Source organism: Palaemon carinicauda, chromosome 5, assembly GCF_036898095.1.
Source record: "Palaemon carinicauda isolate YSFRI2023 chromosome 5, ASM3689809v2, whole genome shotgun sequence".
NCBI lineage: Eukaryota > Metazoa > Arthropoda > Malacostraca > Decapoda > Palaemonidae > Palaemon > Palaemon carinicauda.
In genome coordinates, this window is record NC_090729.1 from 144278805 (window position 1) to 144301029 (window position 22225).

Sequence of the window (22225 nt, forward strand, 5' to 3'; positions counted from 1 at the left end):
CAAGCAAGGGTCAAAATAACAAAATTCAATAGTGGTTCAAGAAAATCCAAAAGCAAATCAAAACGAGCGAAAGCCAAAACCAAATTGTACATCACCAAGATAACTGCAATTATACAGGTTACAGAGAGTGAAAAATCCAACGATGTCGCCGGTGCAGCGGTAGGGAAGATCTGAAGAATGACTGGAATGGTTCAAGGTACCTGGGTAAAGGGCGCACTGGTGGTACACCTGGCTACCCAATCAACGATTGCTACGAGTTTTGAAATTTCTGCCGTGACGTCAGGGACGTGAGCTATACATATAACTACCGGGTAAGTCAGATGTTTAAAAATTTTATGTTATGGTTTTGGTGAAAGATGCATAAGGTTTCAGAAGCAATAACTAAATATGAATAAAATTTGGCCAGAAAGTATGATAACAAAAATATGTGCGAGCAATGTCTTTCTTATGGTTGGGCATTTGGTACATGTAGCATTTAAATTTCTGGATTTGAGGGAAGGGGCTCATCACTGCTTAGTAAATAACCCCGAAATATGATATGTCCTTATGATCCCCAGTGTTGAGGAAAATTACCCTAAAAGCTCATACTAAAGTATATTCAATCAATCTCTACAAAAAAAAAAAAAAAAAAAAAAAAAATTGAAGTCCATTTTCTCAAACTCAATCATTTCCTACTATTTTTTTCAATATTGACTGTCATTCAAACATGAATTGACATAAAATTTTATAACCTACAATTTGTACATTCACTTTCTGAAAAAGAAACTGAAAACTTCCATATGAAAAACTGCTGCCATTGAAAATTACTCCTATAATTTGATAAAATAATACTGTACATACAAAAAAGGTATATGACACTCATTTACAACTTTTAGAATATAAAATGCTCTTTCCTATGGTTTTTAAATGAAAGATATTTGTTGAGAAATAAAACAGTACTGGAGGAGTTCAAAGTAACCACAAAATATCATTGTTTCAATGGGGCTGATTTGAGCCCCTTAAAATTCAAGGAGGTTGAAATACAACTAATGAGTGACTACTGCATTATTTCCACCAATTACACTATTGGCAATTTTGGGCTTCTCAGTGCACTTTCAATAATTCTGTCACTTTTCACATAAGCCAAATTGAAACTGTTGCAGTAAATAATTATGAACCAAGTATTTTCCCTTGCTTTGCCCATTTTTGTTTTTGCAAAGTGATTTAAGTAAGGTATCATTTAATTGGTGTACAAAACTATGATGTTTATTCTCAAGACTTCTAAATAACTGCAGTACAGATAGGTCACATGATATCAAGTGAAAACTAATGGGAAATTTGTAATTTCTACAAAAAGAAAAGAAAGCTTTCAGCCTGGTTCTTTTAGAGCTTACCTGAGGATAAGAAATAGGAGTAAGTTTCTTGTCTTTCAACTTATCTAAAGTTTCTCTATCATCTCGTAAATCAAGCTTCGTTCCAACCAGGATGATGGGAGTATTTGGACAATGGTGCCGCACTTCTGGATACCACTGAAAGTAATATTCATATCAGGTAAACTTCCTTGCACATACATCTTGAACAAAATAAATTACATATGATGGTCTCAACTAATCTTTCAGACAATGAAGTCTAATTAAACTATTAACAATGATACAAACATTTTTACCCTTGCACAAAATTCTGTACTAAGGAAGCCTCCTCACTTAAAAATACTGAAATGAGATTAGAGACTCCCACAAAAGTACAGTAAACCTAATTATTTCAACTGTTCTAGACCTCAACTTTGACAGACCCATAACAAAATTTGAGAAGGGTAGACTTGTTGCCTCTTATTAAATTGGACCAAAAATTTAGTAAGCAATATAACACTCAAAGTGAGATAATATCAAATCTGCCATTTCTATATGGGGTCACTGGTTTCCTATCCACCTTGGTCACAGAGTCTATGTTGATATAAAATCATACTTCAGAGCTTCAAATTCTTGAAATTTTTCTGGTTTTAAATATACTTTGGAAAAAAATACAGAGCTATACTTCAGCAATTTTCCCCAATTATCTTGAATAATCAGCAACCAATGATATGCTTTTGAAGTCCCTCTTAAACAGGTATCAATTTCATTTATCTATAAACAGCAAGACAGAACTTTCATATACATGAATTACTAGATAATCAAAATTCCCTACTTTCAATCAACTCGTGCAATCAGGTTTGTTATAACACTTCACTGAAGGGCCACAAAGTAAGCCATGGATGATTTTAAGTCTTTTAATCATTTTCATATTAGTCTTCCTGATTCTACTTACACATTTTTTTATAATACCTAAGTCACAATATGAGGATGAACTCCATAAAAAATAAAAGTATACAGAACAGTTATTTTGTACCATGCTCCCACTATAATTCAATGTGCACAAATTAACTTATATGCACTTTTTTTCTCATTGCATTTGTGTCCAGTTGACATGACTATCCCATATTTTCTTGCTTAAACCTTTAATGTAACAAAGTGCAGCATTGTAAATTTGAAGTAGTTTTATATAAAAATTTCCAATCCTACTAACTGGACTTTGAGATTTAAGGGCATAAGGATAAATTTTCTTCATCTTCACTATCGGGGTATGCTTCTACGTATGACCTAATTTTCTAAAATATAGTAAACTATCTGTCTGAATCTGATGAGCCTGACGGCACTGAACATGCACAAATATGGTAGACTAATGTAGTGGAAGGTTTCATACACAAGCAGTAACCAATCAAGCGACAGCAGTAATGCTTCATTTATATTATTTTTAGCAAAACATTTGTGATACATAATTTGCACCAACATCTCTCAATTGTATAGTATTAGGTTGTCCAATAATATCCAATTCTCTTTTGTAGACTTTAATATTACTAATATATTTGGCATGAAAACATTACTGTAATAGTATCTTTATCTCAAGAGAGACTACTATTACAGATAACATACTAGCTTTAGCTCAATTTTATGTTCTCAGAATTTTCAAGGCTTTGCAGCCTACATTTGACCACATCTCTGAGTTTTGTGTTATCCCTATCCATAATAGTAAATCCATTAAATTTTCACAAGTTTGACTTTTTCTAGGTAACTTTTAGTATTCTTCTTTAACTAAAATAATCTTCCCAACAATTATTACCCTCTTGGTCTGTAATGGAATCATCTTTAAAAGCCAAAGATAATTTACCCACTGATTAAAACGGGAATTTAAGATGACCAATCCCAATCCTTTCCCTTTCTATGCATCTTCCCAAAAATTTAGTGGCTGATTTAAACACTTTAAATTTTAGTCAAATGATCAATGCCTAGTCTAATTCTTAAATAGTTGAATGAATGCAGGTGAAGATGAATCACCCACATTAACCACTCGCAAAACTATTGTCAGATTGTGTAGAATCCTGAACACTACTTCTAACTTGGACTGAATCCTGAACATCATAGTAAAATCAGAGTAAATCGTCAAAGGTTGCACACAATGAGCCACACTAATAATATCTTTAAATGCCCTTTGAATTGCCGTCACATTTGCAAAAGCTGGAGGAATCTAGTAAAGATTGCACACTATTAGCTACCATAGCCTCTTTATAACATCTAAATTCTCATAAGACCATCTCAAGCCTAATTGTCTCCACACACACACTCACACACATACACACACTTACTGCCAAGATATTGCTATACTGTATTACAATACTGATATTCCTATAAATGGTATAAACCAGTTTATTAGAGTATTAACACTCCTCACCAGTTGTCAGAGCCTTAGGAAATGGACAGCTAGACTTGACCCAGGTTTTGAAAGATATTGCCTTTCAACAAGTTAGGCAACATGTCATGAACTTTTTGTCAAAACAAACAATTGGATAGAGACTACATGGATAAGATGTTGGCAAACACAAATGATACAAGAGAAGCGAATCTTGGTGATTTGAATTTAATTCTGCAACAAGAACTACATTATTAGTATCATGCACAAAGATAAGAATATTTTGAGAAACGGCAGGTTGCCAAGGAATAACTATGTTACCAAAATTCCAAACATTAATAACACTAGTAGTAATAGCAGGAATGGTAACCGAGGTGAAGAGCTAATGCTAAGCTAATAGTGTAGTAGGCTCGGTGAAGTGATCAGAAACAAAAATAGGATCACTTACATAAGTAGCAACAGATGACAAGTGGTGGCTTATCAGGAATGATCACCAATTACAGTAATCAAATGGCAGGTCATTAAGTGACTATTTGTCTGGAAACAAAGACAATGGAAGCGAAGGAAGCCAATTCTGTTGATTCAGACTCGATTTTATATCAAGAAATTCAATCATATTATCAAGCACAACAATAAATATATAGCATCAAGGGTTACTAAAATTTAAAGTTTGCCACAGTAGGGCACTCCAATTATTATAAAAATACTAATGGTAGCAGGAATGATATAAGCAAGAGCAAGAATTCTAATCGAGGGCATAGCTCTAATATTAGATGCTACATCATTAAAAAAATAGAATCAGAAACAAAATGAGTAGCAACTGCATCAATGAGAAGCAAATAATAGGAGATATAACTGAAAACATTATTTTTGAAAAGGCAAAATTTTTCTGTGCTGATCTATTAAAAAATTACCTAGGTACATCAGCAGACCAAGAAAAAAAAACATTCAAAGCAAGCCATGGAAAGTTTGAAAACATCACAAAAAGAACAGAATCCATAGTGTTGTGCAACATGGTGAGGCTATAAGCTATGATGTCAAGTATGCAGAGGCATTCATGTTCAAATCTGAAAGGTTCATAGATTCAGTATCACATGCCACAGCAAGTTTTTAAATGCGACAAGACCAGTCTGTTTTGGAAGATATCCAGGAAGACCTTCATTACTGCAGAAGAAAAGAAATTTCCTGTTGTTCTATGATAATCCCACTTAAGATAGCAAATTCAAACCTCTCCTGTTGTATTATTTGGAGATTCCCCGAGCCTTTAAAATGTACAAGGTGCAGAAAAAGTAACAATGTCATGTTAAAGGTCAAACACTAAGGCTTGGGTGACACATTTTGTTTGTCAAATGGGTCAATGAGGTTTTTGGTCCTAAGGTAAAAAATAACTCTTGGATAAGACCCTCCAACTCCAAACCTTGTTGCTTATGGACAATGCTCCTGTCCATCCTCCAGACATTGAAGACAACCTGATGAAGGAACTCAAATTCTTCAAGACGAAGTTCCTGCCGTCTAACACCAATCCAATTCTCAATCTCCAACCCATGGATGATCTGTAGGCAATGCTCCAGTGATGCTTTGAGGTCACCGATGGGACCAACCTCTCTTCTAGAATTTTTAGAAAGAACATTTCCACATTAGCAGCTGCCTCAAAATTATTGATAAAGCCCAGGAGGGAGTCACCAAGAGAACCCTCAATTCCACAAGGAGGAAAACTGGCCTGAATGCATTGCAGAACCTAATTTTCAGGGGTTTATATCCTTGCTGAAGGATGCAGTTGATGACAAAATTGTGTACTTGGGCTAAAAAATGGGGTTGGATGTGGACAGGGACAACATTAACGATCTATTCCAGGATCAGAGAGTTATCAGTGGGTGGCGGGGAAGCTCTGTCATCCCCCCCCACCCCCCTGACATTGAGCAGCCACTTTGACCTTAAACCTATGACTTTCGAGATGGTTGAGGTGGGAATATAACTTGAAGGATTCAGGATTGTATGGTTAGGAAAAATATAAATATTAAAAATTTGTGATTTGTTCTTACACAAATACAAACCCTCATCCTTTAATATGAGACTTATTCTTAAGAGGGACAAAGTCCTTATAACCCACTGTCTGGTTTACTTTCCAAGGAAATGTCAGAGCACTTTGCCTGTATAGTAGCAAAAGTGGTGGCTCCTGTCAACCTCCTAACAACATGAACATGAAAATGAGGCAGGCGTTAGGCTAGGTAACTACAATTTACTAGTATCCATATGGTCAAGGAGGACCCTACATCCATGTTGAGGATATGTTGTTTAAATGTATGACCATATGAGAACATAGGTTCATACATTTGTCCATCATTCCCCTGTTTGGAAGTATGGGGGAGATACTTCTAAACAAACTTATCGGTAAGAAAAGTCACTTCATCTTGTGGCTCGCCTACATCAATTAACGGACTGACTACTGAAACCCAAGATGGGGAAGAGAGAAGAAGTAAAAGGACAGTCGATCTTGCCTCTAATTTTGGATTTATGTCACAACTGTCATTTTAGATCTAAGTTTGGTACATGATCGATTGAACCCCTACATACGGTTCAAAGATAAAGGTATCCAGGGACCTGTGGGTACTCCAGTTGGTAAGGGGCAGCGATGGTTGTCTGTTGCTAACAGATTAACCAACTTCATGAAAAGTACTTCTGATAGATTCTTCCTTTGACCTGGGGTAGTTTCAATATTCCAGCTTTGTGTGATCAAATTCATGGTGGTTCGCTGATGCCCTTGTAGGAGCGAGTATCCATTTGTTGTGCGAAACCAGACACAATTCAGTTTCAGGATCTCTTTCCTTCTTCCTTTCATACTGAAAGATGTCATAGTGGCTGACCCCCCCCCACAAGAACAAGAATGCGTTATTCTACACACTATGGTTGCCTTTGAAGGGAAGAATTGAAGATGGATTGAAGTCTTGGCTAACTGGATTCTAGGTCCTGGCCACAAACTCCTGAACTATGGCAATGGAGATCCTCTTCTATTCTTCAGAATGATTAGTGACACAAGAAAAGATATGCTGTTTCTTACTTGCTTCACATGTGCTACAACGGGTCGAGCGAGTACACCTAAGGGACCTGAGAACTTGTGACATGCTCCATGAAAATTGAGCTCTCTTAGACATCAAGACTCCTCCCAACATCCCACTCCTCTAGAGTCCAGTTTATTCTTATGAAGAGTACAGGTCTGAATAAAAGTTTAAAAATTTGGCTCTGCGACTGAGTGGTATCTTTACCAAGAAAAATTATGTGCTTCTCCAATGAAGGAAAAGAGATAAACAGCTGATCTAAGAACCATTTGCATCTCATGGTTATATACCTAGTTGTATGAGGACGGGAACTTCTCCCCTCCTCAATAATAAGTATCCCAATACAATAATGTATTTGAAAATACCAACAAAATTTGGGTTGAAGAAATAATTGTGATATGGCTGAATGAAGAAATTTTGTTATACAGTATAGCCGAATCAGTGAACTAATGCAGCCACGACCTAACCTTACCAAAGTTATAACGGGTAGGTGAATTTTGGGAAGAGAAATAGTTATGATGAAATCTAATATTCCCATAAAACCATCTAGACTAAATATAGTTACAGACCATTGTAATGCATAACCGAATACATTACTGGAACTCGCTGATTTGTGAAATGAAGCTAAAAAACGGCATCAGCAATCAACAACATTCCTTGTATTGTTAATACCATTATTAACTAAGAGACAACATGACGGTTAGAGTTTATGTAAAATGGTATGTACAGTATATAAATTAAAGGAAACACAGCAACTAAAGTATGTAGGGTATAAATAAAGACCCTAAGCTACAACCCTAGTTGAAAAAGCAGGATGCTATAAGCCCAAGAGTTCCAACAGGGAAAAATAGCCCAGGGAGGAAAAGGAATAAGGAAATAAACTACAACAGAAGAAAATAAACAATAGTAATGAACAACTGAAATAAAATATTCAAAGAATAGTAAGAATATTAGAATGAATCTTTCATATATCAATTATAAAAACTTCAAAAACCAAGAGCAAGAGAAATAAGATAGAAGTGTGAGCGAGTGTACCCTCAAGCAAAAGAACTCTACCCTAAGACAGCGAAAGACCATGGTAGAGAGGCTTTGGCAATACCTAAGACTAGAGAACATTGCTTTGGATTTGGAGTGTCCTTCTCATGGAAGAGCTGCTTACAATAGCTAAAGAATCTATTCAACCCTTGGCAAGAGGAAACTAGCCACTGAGCAATTACAGTGTAATAGTTAACCCGTTGGGTGAGAAGAATTGTTTGGTAATCTCAGTGTTGTCAGGTGTATGAGTAGAGGAGAATGTGGAAAGAATAAGCCAGACTATTCAGTATATGTGTAGGCAAAGAAAAAGGGTTTCAGTGTAGTACTGTCTAGCCTGTCAAAGTACCCCATAACTCTCTAGCAGTAGTATCTCAACGGGTGGCTCGTAAACAAGTCAACCTACTGCCTAATGCACGAGTATTAACAAAATCGACAGTCGGTGATCCGCCAAAGGTGAACAATCCCCAAATACTAAATGCCAACACGTAACTCAGGGATGATTCGTATTCATTAATTAGGCCACGAAAGAAGGAAAAAACCTGAAATCGAGTTAACCTAAAAATGGTCTTGAAAGTGACCCAAAATACATAACCAGCAAGAATGATGATGTAGGAAATAGCAACGAATCGAGAATGGACATGGAGGGTTTGTTGTGATGTAGATATGACGGCAATGACTGAAAGGATGGTTCCCTTCCAAGATACTGTACGTAACGTCACTCACAGCAGACGACGTTCTGCTACCGAGGTGCTGTGGCAAGTTTAATTGAGCCGGAAGTTGTAAGTCTCCCCTATACACACTGAGTCTGGGTTTCATACAGTGATACATTGGCCCTAGGACAGGGGAAACAATATTTCCTTGATTATCAGGTTGCATTGGATTCCCTGTTTTAGCCATTAATAGGAAAGTCCTTGGAGAAAATACAGTACAGCACTTTAACCCTGAAAAAAAACAAAAAGGAGAACATTGCTCCTGAATGAAAGAACATTTACATTTGAAGAGTTTGACAAGTAATATGAAGAGTACCAAAGCGTACATTGTTTACCATAATGCATATCCCAACTATAATATATGTAGGCCTACATTACTAAAGAGGTAGAGAGGGGAAGAAACTTGAGTGAAGGCAAGTGGGAATTATTTCCATACTATACTGTATGTGTGAAAAGTGAGAGCTTTGCCAAGGGAAGCAAGATGAACTACAGGAAAGATTCACTGAAAATTAATTACACAACAATTAGGCAATTATTTGTTAAAAAAAAAAACACTTGTTATGATGGGGAGAGCAAGTGTGTTGAAACATGTCATAACCTAGTTGATATGACATATTTAGAAATAATTTGTATTTTTCTTACCTATGCAAACCTGAGCCCTTTACAGAGAGATAACAGTGAAGCTGGAGAATACGGTAGTTAAAACTTTGATAATTAGGTGTAAACAAGGGGACGGTAATTATCTGGCTGGGAGCGGGAAACCCCAGCACTCCCACTTGTTGCTGAGTAGTCACCTTAATTGCAGCTGGGACTCTCGGGGGTTTGTATACATACATACATAAACCAAGGCACTTCCCCAATTTTGGGGGGTAGCCGTCATCAAACAAATGAAACAAAAAAGGGGACTTCTCCTCTCTACGTTCCTCCTAGCCTGACAAGGGACTCAACAGAGTTCGGCTGGTACTGCTAGGGTGTCACAGCTCACCTTCCCCCGTTATCCACCACAAATGAAGCTTCATAACGCTGAATCCCCTACTGCTGCTACCTCCGCAGTCATCCAAGGCACCGGGGGAAGCAGCAGGACCTACTGGAACTGTGTCATAATCACTCACCGTTCATTCCTATTTCTAGCATGCTCTTTTGCCTCTCTCACATCTATCCTCCTATCACCCAGAGCTTTCTTTTCTCCATCCATCCACCCAAACCTTGGCCTTCCTCTTGTACTTCTCCCATCAACTCTTGCATTCACCACCTTCTTTAGCAGACAGCCATTTTCCATTCTCTCAACATGGCCAAACCACCTCAACACATTTATATCCACTCTAGCTGCTAACTCATTTCTTACATCCGTTCTCACTCTCACTACTTCGTTCCTAACCCTATCTACTCGAGATACACCAGCCATACTCCTTAGACACTTCATCTCAAACACATTTAATTTCTGTCTCTCCATCACTTTCATTCCCCACAACTCCGATCCATACATCACAGTTGGTACAATCACTTTCTCATACAGAACTCTTTTTACATTCATGCCCAACCCTCTATTTTTTACAACTCCCTTAACTGCCCGCAACACTTTGCATCCTTCATTCACTCTCTGACGTACATCTGCTTCCACTCCACCATTTGCTGCAACAACAGACCCCAAGTACTTAAACTGATCCACCTCTTCATCATTTGTTCTGGTACAATTACAAACCTTTGTCCTTTACATAGGAGACTCATCCTTAGATGGGAAGAATATTCCTGTTACAACTGGCTGGAAAACTAATCCCGGGATTCCTAAACTCGGACCTTGAAGGAAGTGAGAGTTCAGGTTCTTTACACCTTGTGCACCAGTGGTGTGACTATGATGGCGGGTCCATGGACCGTGCAACAAAGAACACTGAGCAGAAAGTTTGTTTTGTAATGCTAATGCATATATTAATGGGTTTCTCTGGTTCCAACCAAGTAGTATACAGTATTCATCCTAATGGATTTGCTTGGTTCACACCATGTGGCATAAGTATAGTAATGGGTCTGCCTGGTTACTACACACTCACCCTCATAAGGCGTGTGTGGAATTACACTTCTAAACCATGCAATAGAAAAGCTATCAGTAAAGTGGGCCTTGCCTGCAAATGAATTGATTCCAGGTGACAAGGTTTTTGATGCTTACCCAAGTAAAGGGAAAGATGAAAGTGAAAGGAGAGGACCAGTTAATCTTCACTTTCAACAACTGCTGAAAGTCTTGTGAAAGGAGCCAAAGTAGGTATACCACCTGTTGCATAACTACTAACAGTTCTAGCGTAAAAGTGTTTAGGGACCCGTGGGTCAATGCCCACAGTAAATGGGCAGTAAATATTGTCTGACGTTTTCACAAGCCTGTCTGGAGTACCTGTGCTACAGAAAGATTTTTACAGAAAGATTTTTACAGAATGACAGGGTCATAGCTACTCCTGACATCATGAGTTTTTACCCAAAATTCTTCCCGACGCAGGAGGTGAGGATGGCAAATTGGTACTGTCCCTCAGACATGAAAAGATTGTATTTAGTCACCTTCTTCACTCTCATGTTGAGGAAGTGGAGCTGCAGGTGAGGTCAAGTTGTTTGTATACCTTCAAGGTAGCAGTCAAGCACCCTTACAAAACCCAAAATTATCTGATTAAGATTGTCTGTTATTGTAAATCTCCGAGGCTCTTGATCGGAGACAAAGAATTCTAGCATTGAGAACAGACAGATTCTAGGTTTTAGCTAGAAGCTCAGGAACAAAGGGGGACAAGACCTATCCACAGTGTTCAGTACGAGCATCCCTAAAGGAGACCCCAAAAAGCTTGTTAACTCATTTGTCGGAGGCAAAGGTGAGCAAGAAACCCGTTTGAGGGAAGGTTTCTGCGAGGTAAACCCCAAAAGTTCATCCTAGAATGGTGGTTTCGCCTCTCTTGGAGGTCAAGTCTGTCCCATACTCCGTATGAATATAGAGCACTGATGAAGTAGCAATATCAACTCCTTTTAGCCTAAAGAGTAGGTTGGACAGGGCACAAGCCACCCATTGAGATACTACTGCTAGAGAGTTATTGGCTCCTTTGACTGGTCAAACAGTAGTACAGTGGATCCCTCTTTCTGATTACAGCTCATTTTGTCTTTGCCTACACATACACCAAATAGTTTGGCCTAATCTTTCGACATTCTCATCTGCCCTCATACACCTGACAGCACTAAGATCACCAAACAATTCTTCTTCGCTCAAGGAGTTAACTACTGGAATGTAACTGTTCAATGGCTACTTTCCTCTTGGTAAGGGTAAAAGAGATTCTCTACCTATAGTAAGCAGCTCTTCTAGGAGAAGGACACTACAAAATCAAACCATTGTTCTCTAGTCATGTGTAGTGCTAAAGCCTCTGTACCATAGCCTTCCACTGTCTTGAACTAGAGTTCTCTTGCTTGAGGGTACACTCGGGCACGCTGTTCTATCTTATTTCATTTCCTCCTGTATTTTTTTTTAAGTTTATATAGTTTATATATGAAAGATCTAATTTAAAATTGTTACTGCTCTTAGTACATTTTATTTTGATTGTTTATCACTTCTCTTGTAGTTTTCTATTTCCTTGTTTCCTTTCCTCACTTGGCTATTTTTCCCAGTTGGAGCCCTTGGAATTATAGCATCTTTTCCAACTAGGGTTGTAGCTTAGCTTGTACTTTAATAATTATAATAATAACAATAATAATAATAATAATAATAATAATAATAATAATAACAATAATAATAATAATAATAATAATAATAATAATAATAATAATAATAATAATAAAGACCTAACTTTAAGACTGAGTGATGGCCTTTCCCTGCCAACCACAGAAGAGCTTTTCTCTTCGGAGGTAAAGTGAACATTCGGCTAATCATGGCATAGTGTCTTTGAGGGGAAAAACCCTCTTCCCCAACCATAGAAGATGGCCCACTTGGTTTGGCACACTTAAGTCGACGATTCCCAGAAGTACCCTAACATCTCTCGCGCAACTTTGTGCGAAAAGTTTGTTTCTTTGAGGAGATGCTGGATAACCTCTACTCATGAATCCAAAGCGATTTCGCCGAGTTGTGGGAACTGGGCATGTAGTTGATGGAGTATGTCGGACTGAGGAGGTAATACCCTCGGAGAATCTATCAACAGAGGTATAAGGTCCGGAAACAACTCTATTTGGGGTCCCCTTGACGTTATTGGTCACACTGAGTTGGTTGTGGCCCAGACTTGATTCAAGACACTCATCAGGCAGAACAGCAGAAAAACCTAGATGTCGAAGCTTGAAGGCATCCTTGAACGATACTTCCAGGTCTGCTATTGGTGAGAAGAATATCGGACGTTTACGATTAACAAGGATGCAAACAGGTCAACTATCGGAGATCCCCTCAAAGTCAGGGTCTTATTTGCCATCTGATAATGCAAAGACCATTCTAAGCCTACTATCTGCATCTTCCTGCTCAGTTTGTTCAATCCCTGATGTTCTTTCACCTGGAATCCAACAGCTGTTAGAGTGACCGGATCAAGCACTGCCCACTCGTGGATCTCTACTGTTAGTTGGTAAAGCTACAGAGAACCAGTATTGGCTCCACTGTTGTCTCTGTCTCTATGGAGGTGCTGTCATTTATTCACACCACCGAATGACTGGTCAAAAGAGGACAAAAGTGTTGGAGTGCGAGGAGAGCCGATTGAAGGCTCAAAACTTTGAAACAGAATAGACGAACCCAATATGTCATTTGTACTGTACTGACCCTAGGGGTTGTAGGAGGTGGACTCCCACATCTCTTTCTGATACACTCCTTCCCAGTCTCTTTTGACACGCCCATGAACCAATGACAATCAGGTGCACACGTTAGCAGCAGATGAGCCCTTCAAAAGATTCGTCCTGTAGAACATCATTCCAGATTGAATCTCGGACCCTCTCCTATAGGAACTACTGACAGAGGAAGGTCGCTGTCTTGTGACCAGTGTCTCTCCAGTTACTATTGAAGGGACTAAAGGAGGAGAAATCCATTCGGAACAAGATGTTCCAGGGAGGCCAGGTCTTCAAGCTCCTTTTGCCAAGGCTGTGCTGGCAAATGGGGCTGTTGAAGGAGAGGGAAAGCCGCATTTCAAAGATACCATAGTTCATCCAAAGGTGGGAAGACTCATCACCCAAAGGTGTCAGTCTATTCCCAAAGACACTAGTCTTTGTTTGGGCACTAGGCCTACTACGTATTCACAATTCACCACAATGCCCAGAATCCGCAGATTATGATTAAACGAGAGGAGTTTGTCCCATTGAAGGTCATCCAGGTAGCCCAGGAGATGAATACTGTTGGTGTGTACCCATGCTGATACTAGAATAACCTCTGGTGAAGACTTTCGGGGCTGGTGAGATACCAATGCAATGAACTTTGAATTGGTACAACTCTGTTTGTCCTAACAAAACTGGTTCATTTCCTGAAGCTGGGATGGATTAGGATCTGGAAGTACGCATCCTTCAGATTGACCGTCATTATGAGGTCTAAAACCCTAATTGTCTGCCTGACCATGTCTAAAGTCTCCATCTTGGACAAAGTTTGTCAAACAACTCAGGTCTAAAAGGTATACAACTAGTCTCCCATCTCCAGACACTTATCTGCATGAAAGTGTCGATTGGGAACCCGTCGTTAACCTACTGGTGAATTCTGCAGCATTACTGTACAGTACCTGAATCTCTGCCTGGAGGGCCAAGTCCTTCATCAATCCCTGGCGGAAGGACAAATGACGTCGCTGGTGGTAAATTGCTGGAGGAGAAGAGTTGGTGAACGGGAGGCAGAACTCGAAGTGAAGCATGTGTACAGTCCCTGTTCCGTAGTATGACACCATCCCATCCTCTATCAGGGTTGCAGGAATCCTCCCACAGACAGCATTGTAGAAGGATTGTCATCCGTAGTGAAAAATGAGAAAATTATCGAATGCTTCTGTATTTTGTATGCCATCCTTGCTAAGGGGCCATGCTAACCTTGTGTGTATCATTACAATTTTCTTTATATGTACTGTACTGTCAAAGAAGATTCCTAGCCGCTCTTTCCTAGCCCAAGCCAGCTGCACCATTGACCCTGTCTGCTCCGAAATGGTTGTTATACAATCGTCCTTTGGCCCGGGATCAGCAACAGTTTTTTTCAACTGTGCTGAAGGAGCACATGATTGGTATGTTTGCGCATATCTTTACTACCGATCTCAAACATATTCGGGAGTAGAGGAGAGAGGAGCACAACCAGGGTCAGGGTTCACAAGTCATCCAGCAAATGGGGGGGGGCGACGTGCCAATAGCTGGGAGGGCCCCAGCACGTTAGGTCAATTCATAAGTAATTTTTCTTCTTCTTAACTATACACATCCAAGTTCTCTGCTCAGGTTTGTATTTGCATAGGAGCAACTGTAGGAGAGAAGAGGTTTGGTGGAAGAAGATCTCTTTGAGAGAAGGCATTGGAGAGGGCCCATCAGGCAACTGACCCATCAATGTAGGGATAACGGCGAGAAAAATGGACTGTAAGTCATTTGCTTCACTTAATCCTTCTCTCCGGTTATATTCATGAGGGAATAAATGAGAGGGGGAGTGATTTAACAGGCAGGTGAGAGGATGCACAATCAATCACGACCAGGTGAAAGGGTGTGCTACTGATCACAAACAGTTAAGAAGGTGCGCGATTGATCACAAGCTTGAGTTTGTGGCTTGTGATTATGCATTTGTGTCATACCACTCTTCTCAATAATCCACAAACACCTAGCACAGTATCGCTCTAATGTTATTATTATTATTATTATTATTATTATTATTATTACTATCCAAGCTACAACCCTAGTTGGAAAAGCAAGATGTTATAAGCCCAGGGGCTCCAACAGGGAAAAATAGCCCAGTGAGGAAAGGAAATAAGGAAATAAATAAATGAAGAGAACAAATTAACAATAAATCATTCTAAAAAACAGTAACAACGTCAAAACAGACAAGTCATAAATAAACTATTAACAACATCAAAAACAAATATGTCATAAATAAATAGCTATAAAGAAAGATTTGATGTTCCAAGCGATGCTCGCATCGCCAACGTGTGTGGTAACGTTCTGAAAGAAGCTTGCATTCTGGTGTAGTTTCAAAAAGGTGCTCGCTAGAGCAGTTTTGTTCCAACGATGATCGCAGTCGCAAACAGCTGAGAAAGCACAAAAGCATGTACATTTTGTTGTTTTTCTTCGTCCTCGGTGGAGGACTGGCCAACCCTCTTTCTCCCACGGGGAGAGAAACAGTACAAGTGACTTATATGAAACTTCTACTAATCGGTCTTATAAGACTATTCATCCAAAAAGAAAGGGAAAGGCAGTGGCCTCTTTTTCTTCAGTGTGTACAAAGTCAGCTAACTGTCTACATCCTACATCCTGAGACAGAGGGAAGTTTTACGAACAACCACTCTTACAAAAGTTTGCTTCTACTGTATACAGCAAGCTTCAAATAAAAGCTGAATGCGTGTGAAGTTGAGTCCTAACGTATCTCTCTATTAGTCTGCAAAGGTAAGTGCTTCAATTGAGCTCACTTGATATCTTTGCGGTTTCTACCATTTTTCCTCCTCCAAAACCTTACCAACGAACGCATGTAATCATGCACACACATTCAGGGTGTAAAGAATATTACAAATTCTAAAAACAATTTGTATTTTCCCCAACTAAAGAATCTGAGACTGGATCCCTAGTCATGATACTGTATTCTGAAAAACTAAAAAATCCTTTATATGTTCACAAGAAGCTCTTTTAGGTTTAAGTCTTCTGAGGAAGAGGGAGAGAGTTTAGTTGGAAAATGTAAAATGACTCAGGACATTAATGGAATTTGTTTATTCCTAGGATGACCGATGTTCTCTACAGGAATCTCTTTGATTTTAAGGAGAGACAGGGAGCGTGCGGTCAACCCAATTTCTATTCAAGACAATTGACAATTGTCAGTATAATGCAATCGAGGTTGAGGATCTCCAATATGAGTAAACGGATGTCGATGGTCACAACTCCAGGAGTCAGGGAGGTTTCAGAGTTCAAACTTGCACTCAATCCTGGATCTTATGAAGGATTCAAGAGGAATGCACGCAATGGTGGGGTGTACTGTAGTAGTAACATCTTCAGGTGAGAGCAAGTGCTCAGGCGAGTAATCCGATCACCTTGAGCAAACACATCTCAGAGATGCATGTGAATGAGGTGCGTCTGGGCAAGGTTAGAGATGCATGTGAGTGAGGTGCGTCTGGGCAAGGCACTTCTAAATGAAGTGCGCGGTTGATGCGCTTCTAGGTGAGACGTGTGTGGTTGAGGCACGTCTGGTTGAGGCGTATCTGATTGAGGCACATCTGGTCCAGACGCATCTGATTGAGGCACATCTGATGGGGCTTATCAGTATTCTTCAAGAAGAGGTGAAAAAAGGTCAGGCAAAGACTGACTCGTAACCTTGCTTAGGGGTCAGTGTGATCACTTGTTAAGCATACTCAAATTGCTAAAAAGCTACTGGATCACAGACTAAATCTGGCGATCAGCATTCCAATAGAGTCAATGAAAGCCGATTCAACAGCACTCGCTAAGAGGTCATGTATGTATCCAAAGAAGGATACAATATTCCTTCGGGAAGGAGATTGTTCCTTCCGATACCATTCCTTCCAACTTTAGAGAAGTCTGACTCAAGGGTGGCAAAAGTGAGAGCCCTGCATTTGGCCAGCTGATCGAGTTGCAGGAGACATGTTATCCTTAAGCATGTCTTAAACCCAAGGACAATGTCCCAAGACACTGTACAGTAGAATCATTACCGGAAACAAGCGTTCAAGAGTACAGAAGAAAATCTGCTGAAAAGTGTAAAATTGCCAAATTCTCCAGCCAGTGGAAGAACATCTGTTCCCACTGACGGATGCTATCAAAGTAACAACAGTCCTGTACTCAGTAAGCAAGCAAAGGGGCAGGGCTTACCCAATCCCAGCCGGGTAATTACCAGCCACCTGTTTGCATCTCACTATAAAAGTTTTAACTGCTGTATTCTCCAGCTTCACTGCTATCTTTCCTATGTAAAGGACAAAGCTTTGTATTTGTACGGAACAAACTGGTTTCCTGTTTAAAAGCACACTTTTTTTTTTTTTTTTTAGTCTATACCTATCGCATGTCTAGGTAACGTATATAAAATAGACCTAGTGTGAGAGAGGAAGGATGACAAATTTCAAATTTAATATTTATCAAATTTTATGAGGTTTGAAGATGTCATTTTCAAGTTCATAGCTTATGATTTGTTGGAAAGATTTATGTTAATAATTTAGGTTCTATATTATCTAAAAAGGAAAAAATACATGTTACAGGTAAAGTATGATGACAGCATAAAATATGGGACCACTACCATAATCATTAAATATTTTCAGTACCTTGGCTCTGACATTTTCAAAACTGGCCGGATTGACAAGCGAGAAACAGATTAAGAAGACATCTGTCTGTGGGTACGAGAGGGGTCGAAGACGGTCGTAATCTTCCTGACCAGCTGTATCCCAAAGGCCCAGATTGATTGGCTTCCCATCAACCATCACATTAGCCGAGTAGTTGTCGAATCTGTGGAGTATTAAAGAATAATATGCAAGCGGTTAACCATCAAAGAAATAAAAAAAAATAATAAAGTTGATACAGTAGTAGTAGTAGTAGTAGTAGTAGTAGTAGTAGCAAGAAATGTAAAAAAAAGCCATGGCAATTGCAAACTTCCATTTATTTCTGTAAGGATGCAAAACTGTTTTTGTACAATACAGTATTCTAAGCAATAGAAATGAATGCCCTATCATAGAAAACCTGGGAAGACTAAACTTACAAAATTTCAAATTTTACCAGCATTTGTTCATTACTATTCACAGCTTCTTTTAGAAACTATTGTATTCTCTTCCTGGTACATAAACATCTCAAATGTCTTTTTCCTGTATTACATACTCGTATTAAATCGTTTCACAGTTCAAATGTCATGAAAAAAATGAGCCTTAAAAATTTTAGAAATGTAAAATTAACACAAAATCCCTTATTTGTTATCATCATTTGACAGAGACTAAGCATCTTTTTTCAAAATACAATATTTTCATTAAAAGATATTTTCTATTCTTTTTCCTACACAGTGCCCAAGAAAAAAATTACAAAGACATTTCATTACTACTTCCATTGTCACATTCACTGTAAAAATCAAATTTCTGGGTTGTGGTAGACTATTGAAAACTTCCCGCTATAGCAATCTGCTGGACTGGTGTTCATGACCTGCTGAAACTCAAAACTTTCTTGTGAGCTTAGGGGTTTGTGAGAGCCTACAGGTCTCCCTACTGAGTCATCTGCAGACACTGCCTGGCCCTCCCTAGTCTTAGCTTAGGTGGAGAGGGGGCTTGGTCACTGATATGTAAACATGATATGGTCAATCCCTAGGGTATTGTTCTGTTAGGGCAAAATGCCCCTTGCCTCTGCCATTCATGAGTAACTTTTAAACTTAATCTTAAATTTCTATGGACTTTGCATACACACCTTGATAGACCTCTTAATCAAGCTAGCTACAACTAAGCCAGCCCTATAGCATATCACTAATGATCCCAAAATGTCATGACACTTTATTCTTTAACCTTTTACAAGCACTTCTTAAATCCTCATGTCATTTTATACTGTATACATTACAGCACTCAGAATAGCATGTTCCATTCCTATATCATCCAGATCTCCCTATCAATGTTAATAGTTCACAGTCACCCTATAAAACTAAAAAAAACTTTAAGTAATTTGCATTTTTCCTAACTACAAACCTAAGTCCTTTCTTTAATAGAAGTATGATTTCCACAAATCTGGAAAGTTGCCTATTAATTAACATATCGAGTCGATAGTTACTGAAAGATGGCGAGGGAAACAAACACACACACCCACCAACGGCCAGTTCACCGATAAGCCATGTTGACCTTCGCTAAGGAATTGCAGAGCAGTTGAGACAGGAAGAGTAACTTAAAGGACTGCTCAGTACATTTAGAAAAACTGCAAATTGGATCCTAAACACATACTAACCCTTGTCCTTTAATAGGAGACTTATCCTTATCCTAAGGAGGAAGAAGTTCTTATAACCAAAATGACTGATTTAAATTCACAGGATGTCGAATACACAGACCTGAAGAGGTGCAAGTGACACCAACCCGTCTCCTATCAACTTAAGAGATATTTTCACTAGGATAGAATTCAGTTTTTTCACAGACAGTCACAGATGAACCTATCCTTATAGGATACACTATTTGAAAGGTATAGCTATTAGGAGTATCAAGTTTACATTTTTATTCATCCTTGCCCTCGCGCGAATGGGGGACATACATCTATCTACACAGTAAAACAGTTACTTGGAATAGTAGCTTACCAGCATCAGAGTCTGTACCCCAAGGAAGGGGATAAGGAAAGAGGAAAAGGGCCATACATTCTCACTTAACGCAACCTCTATCTTAGAGGAAGCTATGTACTCTACACCACCAGTTGAGCTGCTTCCCTAGATCCTAAGGAAATTGTGTCAAGGGATTTGTAAATATATTCCCTAAGGTAATGGGTGTGTTGTCTAGAGTTTTCAGACACCCACCTTCAACATTTGAGCCACTGACACATTCTTCTGAAAGGCTAGTGTTGCAGCAATCCCTGAGTTCCTAAGCGTGAACCATTGTGGGATCTTTAGGATTCCCCAAATGATGGTGAACACGGTCTTTTCATCATTTCTCTAGGTTAGAAGGAAATGGTGTTTTTGTATATTTTCTTTTTAAATCAAACTACAATAAGTTTTAAAGTTGTAGCCTGAAGGGCTGGGTTCCCTTCAGGTCATGTCTTTTACCCTCACAGGGTAAGGAAGCAAATCCTCATCAGTCACATCCCTAAGGGAGGAGAAGGAAAAGGTCTCAAACCTTGAATCATCTACAGCAGAGTCCTGGGTTATAGCAATAAATTCCAAATTGAAGGTGGAGGAGACATTTTCCAACTCCTCAGTATGACTAATGTTGTAGGAAATACTGTACAAACAAGAACACTTCTGAGTCAAGTTTCTATCTAGCATTTGCTGTAAAGGCTCAAACAGAGACCCCTTTACAGACCTCAAAACTCATGTAACATCCGACACAAGTGGTTAGAGTTCTATAGGCGGGCGTAATTGCTCGAAGCTCCTCATCAGTATTGACAGCTCCCAGGATGAAATGTCTAGGTCTTTAAGTTTACAGACTTGGCTGTAGGCTGAGTGATAACCTTTAACAGCTGAGACTAAGAGGAGCTTCTCTCAGTAAAGGTACTTTTACTTTAAAGGCTGCTTATCTGGTCCTGTACAGCAGGGGAACCCTATTCTCTACAGGACCTACACGGTTGTTTTATGATGTTCATTTGGAAGCATTTAACATTTCACAATGCGTATTGTTCGCTTACTGTTCGATCATCACGGTCAAAACATACAAAATAACGTCTTCAGTTTCCTCTTGAAAGCCTTAATATCTTCAATTATTCGGAAGTCTCGTGGGAGCCTATTGTAAAGTCTCGGAGCCGGATATTTAAAGGCTCTAAGCCTACATTAGACATGTATCTAAGTTCTGATAGTTTGAAACCATCTGTAACTATTCTCGTGTTGGGATGATTTGTTGGTTGCACAATTTGTAGCAATTCTCCTAGATATTTTGGAGGACTGGTTCTGATAACTTGGTGGGTTATTGTACGTGTTTTAAATTCGATTCGCACTTTATTTGGCAGCCAATGTAGATCAATTAGTATAGGAGTGATCCTTTCTCTAGGTGGGACACCTTTTATCAGTATGGCTCCTCTGTTTATTATACAGTATTTTGTAATTTCTTAAGTTGTACTTTCGGTAGATTGTAGTAAATGAAGTTACAGTAGTCGATCCTGGTAATCACAAAGACTATCACAAGTTTCTTTACGGAACATTCATCCAGGTACTTTTTAATCAAAGCAATATTTCTAGGATGATAACCAGCAATTTTGACTACATTATTTATTTGGGCATTGAGAGACACGTTGCAGTCCAGAAATACGCCTAGATCACAAACTTTACTAGATATCGGCACCGAGTCCTTATTTATGTTTACTTGAATATCACCCAAGCTTCTCACAGTGTTCCTCTTTCAAACTACCATAAACGCAGTTTTGTTCTCATTTAATTTTAGTTTTTCAATTGCCATCCATTCTCTAACACTATCAAGGATTTGGTTTAGAGTTTAGAGTTTCAGTAGCATCATCAATATCATTTATGGTAGACAAGTAAGTTTGCAATTAGGTAAATAGATTCAGGACAGAAAAGTAACCCTCCTACCGAACCAACAACAGAAGATTGCCCACTTTGCCTAGTAGACTGCAGTTAAGGATTTTCAGAGATATCCAGACATCTCTTGCAGTACCTCGTGAAATGCCTTTTGCTCTGAGGATATGCTGGATAGTCTCCATCAGTGAAATGACTGAGATGTCACCGAGTTATGGTATCTCTGCAACTGTGGCTGACAGAGAAGATTGGGCCAAAGGGTAGTTCTCTCAGTACCTTGATCAAGATCATCATTAGGTCTGGATACAATTAGGCATGTGGCCATTTTGTAGTCTGGGTTACTTTGAGATTTGGGGTAGTCAGTACCCAGTTAACTACTCTTGGAATCAGGCAAGGCAAAAGGGCATAAAAGCATTGGCATCAAGTTTGTTCCACAAGTGTTGAAATGCATCTTTTAGCGCCGC

At 39.0% G+C, this 22225-nt stretch overlaps 1 protein-coding gene and 1 pseudogene across 1 annotated transcript in view; both read right to left on the reverse strand.

The window, feature by feature from the left end:
* The window catches only part of LOC137641529 (ras-related C3 botulinum toxin substrate 1), a 177202-nt gene that overhangs the window by 27292 nt on the left and 127685 nt on the right, over window positions 1-22225 (reverse strand). Inside the window, exons 3-4 of the mRNA XM_068374169.1 lie at window positions 17899-18079; window positions 1374-1508 (exon numbers count right to left, since the gene is read on the reverse strand). Of these exons, the coding sequence (XP_068230270.1) occupies window positions 1374-1508; window positions 17899-18079 (316 nt within the window). The remainder of the gene's footprint in view (window positions 1-1373; window positions 1509-17898; window positions 18080-22225) is intronic.
* LOC137641728 (U6 spliceosomal RNA) lies at window positions 14431-14528 on the reverse strand (annotated as a pseudogene).